This window comes from Aedes albopictus, chromosome 1 (genome assembly GCF_035046485.1).
Source record: "Aedes albopictus strain Foshan chromosome 1, AalbF5, whole genome shotgun sequence".
Classification (NCBI taxonomy): Eukaryota; Metazoa; Arthropoda; class Insecta; order Diptera; family Culicidae; genus Aedes; species Aedes albopictus.
Genome location: NC_085136.1, coordinates 141,295,725 through 141,301,724, shown reverse-complemented (window position 1 = coordinate 141,301,724; position 6,000 = coordinate 141,295,725). Strand labels below are relative to the sequence as shown.

The 6,000-nt window shown below is 41.4% G+C and overlaps 1 protein-coding gene across 2 annotated transcripts; it reads left to right on the top strand.

The window, feature by feature from the left end:
* Positions 1 to 1,227: 1,227 nt before the first annotated feature.
* On the top strand, positions 1,228 to 3,348 carry LOC134285726 (uncharacterized). Of its 2 annotated transcripts, XM_062847067.1 has the most exons (3): positions 1,228 to 3,036; positions 3,098 to 3,157; positions 3,216 to 3,348. In XM_062847067.1, exon 1 carries the CDS (start codon positions 1,289 to 1,291, stop codon positions 2,690 to 2,692), a length of 1,404 nt encoding a protein of 467 aa, XP_062703051.1. In that variant the 5' UTR covers positions 1,228 to 1,288; the 3' UTR covers positions 2,693 to 3,036; positions 3,098 to 3,157; positions 3,216 to 3,348. The 2 variants fall into 2 exon arrangements, with proteins under 2 accessions (XP_062703051.1, XP_062703042.1); XM_062847058.1 differs by having other exon boundaries at positions 1,228 to 3,157.
* Positions 3,349 to 6,000: the final 2,652 nt, after the last annotated feature.

Below are 6,000 nucleotides of genomic sequence, written 5' to 3'. Positions count from 1 at the left end.
AACACCGGTACGAAAATTCGTCTAGAATGGTGGAGGTTGATATATCCGGAACAGGCGAAAACTCCAAAAGGTACCCCTTGCGAGATGTTCACACGGTCCCAAACCTCGGTCTCTTCCACCAAACACTCAGTATGGATGATCTAGTCCGGCAGTATCGTCACCTTAAAGGAATCCCTGCCGAATCATACGACAATGTTCAACCACGTTTGCTCATCGGAGTGAACAATGCTAATCTCGGGCATCCACAAAAAGGGAGAGAAGGAGGCATGTGCGAACCACTAGCTACGAAGACTCGTCTCGGTTGGATCATTCATGGCGGTTCAGATGGCAGCGAGTTTACAGGACATCATAGTTGGACTGCTAGCGCTTGTAACGAAGACAGTATCGAAAACCTACACCAGAAAATGCAGGAATACTTCTCTTTGGATAGTCTAGGTATAACCAAACCAGAGCACCTTATAATGCCTGCGGAGGATCAACGAGCACAAGACATTCTGCGTACAATGTTCAGGACAGATAGCGGTCGATTCGTTACACGCTTGTTGTGGAGATTCGACGAATTTCGGCTTCCCAATAGTAAACCAGTGGCACTTCAGCGACTTAGATGTCTCGATGCTAGACTTAAAAGGGAACCCAAGTTAGCTCAAGCGATGCAACAAAAGATCAATGACTATTTGAAAGAAGGATCCATTCCACGACTAGAACTACAGGCAGCTGTAATCGGCTCGAGACTGGCAGACACCGTTGTAGGTTCACTTTCGTTCAAGATCGACAAACGCATCTACTGGACAGATTCACGTGATGTTCTATGTTGGATTCGATCAGACCATCGGCGTTACTCACAGTTCGTTGCATTCCGCGTAAGCGAACTTCTCGAAACTACAACGGCGTCCAGTTGGCGGTGGGTAAGCTCTAAAGATAACGTAGCAGATGAAGCTACCAAGTGGCAGCGACAACCGGACCTAGGAAGCAGTAGCAGATGGTTCAATGGACCGGAATTTCTCTATCAAAATTCCGAAAACTGGCCAACTGAGCCTTCGCATGATAGAACTACAAAAGAGGAACTGCGCTCGCACCTACTTCACCACGGTACGGGGCCGATATCCGTAATTGACTTCAACTGCTACGGTACATGGGAAAAACTCCTTCGTGTGACTGCTAGATTGTTCAGGTATGTGCACAATCTCCGCCAAACCGTCATCGGACAAGACCGCAATCAAGGTCAGAACTACAACGCGCTTCACTCTACGTCTACCGCCAAGTACAACAAGAAGTGTATACCGACGAGATGAGTTTACTGTCCAGTTCTGAGCAGCATCAACTTCCCAAAACAAGTCCTATCTACTCGTTTACACCATTCCTAGATGAGCACGGAATAATTAGAATGCGGGGTAGAATAGGAAATTGCGAGTTTGCAACGATGGATGCTAAAAACCGCATAATTCTGCCCAAAAAACATTGGGTAACCAAATTACTCGTATCATACTATCACGTGCTGTATCATCATAGCAATCACGAAACGGTAATAAATGAACTGCGCCAGGTATACCGTATTCCTCAGCTAAGAGTGTTATACAAAAGCGTGAGATCTGGCTGCCAAGTATGTAAAAACCTAAAGGCTATTCCAAATCCTCCTATGATGGGTGATCTACCGAGTGCTAGGCTAGCGGCGTTCTCAAGGCCATTTTCGTTTATTGGCGTGGACTATTTCGGGCCAATGTATGTTACAGTTGGACGGAGACTTGAGAAAAGATGGGGTGTACTGATAACGTGCCTGACTGTGCGAGCTATTCACGTTGAGATTGCACATTCCCTAAATGCTGATTCGTGCATCATGGCCTTACGAAACTTTATGGCTAGACGTGGCGTACCGTCTCGAATCTTCAGCGACCGTGGTACTAACTTCGTTGCGGCTAATAAAGAACTTGAAGCAGAATTGAAGGAGATGAATCAAGAGCATGTTATTCGAGAAATTGTGAGTCCTCATACCGAGTGGGAGTTCCTGCCCCCTGCATCTCCACACATGGGTGGTAGCTGGGAACGGCTCGTCCGCTCGGTAAAAACGAACCTACAAAAGATGAAACCCCAACGTAATCCGTCCGATGAATCCTTGCGCAATACACTCATCGAAATAGAGAATACTGTAAACTCTAGACCATTAACGTTTGTGCCTATAGATGACCCTGATGCCCCAGTTCTGACTCCGAACCACTTTCTATTGGGGTCATCCAGCGGATTGAAACCTGCAGCACCCCTGGACGATAGTAGTCGTTCTCTGAGACGGGCATGGCGAGCCTCACAAGCAGAGGCGAATCTTTTTTGGCGTAGGTGGCTGCGAAGCTATCTTCCGGAGCTGACCAAAAGATCTAAGTGGTTCAATAAGGTCGAGTCGATTAGTATGAATGATGTCGTGGTGGTGGTGGATCCCGGACTTCCTCGGAACTGCTGGCCTCTCGGGCGTGTCATCTCCATCAAAACCAGCAAGGACAATCAAGTCAGAACAGCAACTGTCCAGACCAGAAGTGGAATCTACGAGCGTCCGGCCACGAAGTTAGCAGTACTTGATGTTCGACGCGATGGACCAGTAAGCCAGGAACCTGGCGTACCCGGGGGGGGGGGGAGGGGGGCTGTTGCGACCCCTCGGTCGGCGCGTCTCCACACAAGTCAAACGAATAAGGGTCAGCTGTGGTAACGTCAACGTGACATGTAGGTAGCCACCGAGCGATCCGCTCGCCGTTGATGAATTGCAGAAAAAATCAAAACAGAAGCTACATGGAATGTGATGTGCAGTGAATGCTAGCCAAATTATTAGAATTCGTTAATCTTATACTGTTATTATCAGCATTAGTAGATCGAACGTGAACTTATGTACTCGATTGAATAGTGTGCTGGTATGCTTTGAATTCGTGGGCCTCATACCTTAATTTGAACTTAAATCTAGTTTTTTTCTCTTAGATAACCTATAATTGAAATAGTACGGTGGTAAATCTAATCACAATTAGTTAATACTAAGTTCTAAAACTACAGAACTACTACGTAAGTTGAACATTATTGAAAATTGAACTCCTAACATACTGAACAAGATCTAATTGGACAGGTGGGCAGATCCCTTTGATGCTCTAGTCGTTGCGTCAGTACTTTAGCGAAAGTGGTCCAGGTAAATCTAATTGGAATGAGTCTAGAGATTTTTTAACTAGTAAGCTAATGAATTACAGAGCTAATTCCCGAATCATAAAAGTGGCCAGAAGGAGAAAAACCAAACCGAAATAAGAAAACTAAACGTGAGTCCCACAACCTTTGTAATTTATGCCTGCCTATTCAATTTTTGCTATGTTACAGGATTTTTTTTAATACACCACTGCTATTAAAAACACGGAATTCTTACTTCTGACCGGTTGTCCGCCACAATGTTTTTGAAGTTTCAAAAGTAAAAGATAACTCTGTCCGGGAGATTTTTGAAAAACGAATCATAAATTATATTATTTAGAACAGCATTTTGGATCATATATTTTATATGATGAATCATTTTTGGTGATGAATGATTAATGATTGATTAATATTTTTTCTTATGATTATGATTACTGATTAATGATTAGATTGCAAAAATAGTGTGATTAAGATTAATGATTAATGATTAAATGAGATTTTTTTATGATTTTGATTAATGATTTTGATTAATCTTAATCATTAATCATTAGTCATGATTAAATTTATGATTAATCATTAACGCTCTGCTCTCTACCATAGGCTAATTTCTACTCCTTTGGGGCTACTAGCGAAAGCGAAGGCTTCCGTCTGTGTATAAATTTGAATATAAATCATGTGAAACGAGGGATAAATGACGAGCTCACGGTAGTTATAGCGGAATGTGTCCAAAATTGGATTCCCCTGCCCAAAAGGTGTTTTTGCCTTTCTCGTACACTAAGTGTACTGGAAAGGCTATATGTTCACTCCAAAAACGACTTTTTGATAGAAAGCTCGGAGGGTCGAATCACATATACCAATCAACTCAGTTCGACGAATTGAGCAAATGTCTGTATGTGTGTATGTATGTGTATGTGTGTATGTGTGTGTGTATGTGTGTATGTATGTCTGTGTACAAAAAAGGTCACATCACTTTTTTGAACTAAACCTCAACCGATGTTAATGACCGATGGTTCATTCGACGCGGAATGTGGTCCCATTGTTTCCTATTGAAAATGGTTCGGATCGGTCCAGCCGTTTCGGAGTTATGGCCATTTAGGTGTTCCGGACCGGTACCCCAGGAAAGGGCCAGATATGAAAACGCTACAAACCCATCCATGCGACACATCAAACTACGACATTTTCGATAAATTGATGAACGGTAAGCAGAAAAATGGTCTCAGACCATATCTGAACCGGTAGTGTCTCGGAGCCGGTTCCGGGTGTCCCACCGGAAGTGGCCAAACATAAAAGTGCACTAAACCCATGCATGCGGCATATCAAACCGCAGCTTTTTCGATACCCTGATGAACAGTAAGGGGCCGTCCATATACCACGTGGGCAGCTTGGAGGGGGGAGGGGGTTCGCGAAAAGTCCACGCTTGTCCACGGAGAGGGGGGTGGGGGTTCGTCAAATGTCCACGTGGACAACATTGACATAAAAAATAGGAAACAAGAATCTACAAACGAAACAAATTATGTTGCATTATTGATGAGATTCTCTTCAACAGTTCTATCATACATTTTATTTCATTATATATTGTCTTTTAGTTGTAAATTACTTCTTAGAAGACAGCTCACTGACAGCCACAATGTTAACATTTCTTCTTTTTACTTCTTTTTAATACTTTGTGTGCCGCACAATGGTTTGAAAATATGTTATTGGTCAAAAATGGTTTGTATATTGAGTTCGCAGCGACAGAGCATTAATGAAATTAATGAATTCGTTGCTGTGGTTCAGGAAAATGGACCATTATTATTTTATCTTTTTAATTGCAACAAACGGAGCAAAATATTTATAAGATTTTTTGGATATGTGGCCAATTCACACCATCAATTTGCGATGTTCAGCTCGGTTTTCGGTGACAGTTTGTGACAGGTCCTCCATGACATTAAGTAGCACGCAATCTAAGCCAGCTGTCTCCTATCTCTCAGGTTTTCTTCATCGAGGAATATTCTGGAGATTTAAAATGGAGTGTAGACCATGCAAATGTTGGTGTTTTAGTAGAAAATATTCATTGAAGTTCTGTATGGATTTCTCTAAGTTTCATATCAAATTTTTAAACTACTTCAAAGTTTCAAAATATATGTAGGGATTTGCAGGCTTATCTCAAAAACTTTTTTGTAGGTTCCTTCAAAATTTAAGATGTTTCTTATGGATATTAAAGTCTAAGCTTCAACAATACAGTTTAGTTTCTGTAAATCTTGTTTTTTTTGTAAGAATCTTAGAAATATAATTTTATCTCAACAAAGATCTAAGATTTGAAATTACCTTATCTCAACAAAACAATTAGACAATCATATATTGAACAAACATTCTAAAAAGCAGCGTCTTCAACAAGAGGCTGTACAGACTGAATATTTAACAATCACTAACATTAAGCGATGGACATCACACGAAACATACCTAGTGAAGAATTTTCCTTTTGACGAAAATTTTTCACCAACTGGAGCGGTAATCGAACCCACTCCCTCACAAACATTAAGCTGAATTAAAAACAATGATGAAAATTTATAGGAACCTTTTTTGTGCTACTTATTTGTATTCTATGTAAAGCTATAGAATATTCGTATTTCATAAAGTTTTCATTTATATTTTAGACATTTTTTACGAAAAAAAAACAATATTAAAAAAAAACTTTTCAAAATCACTTTTTCCATTTGTTTAAGAGATATAAAAAAAAACTTTTTTTTTCGGATGTCCACGTGGACATTGGGGGAGGGGGGTAGGGGTTAATGAAAAGTCCACGCTTGTCCACGGGGAGGGGGGAGGGGGTCAAAAACCATGAATTTTCTGTCCACGTGGTATATGGACGGC

Excerpts from the sequence above, each read along its gene's own strand:
- LOC134285726 (XM_062847067.1), top strand. The coding sequence starts at position 1,289 with ATGAGTTTACTGTCCAGTTCTGAGCAGCATCAACTTCCCAAAACAAGT.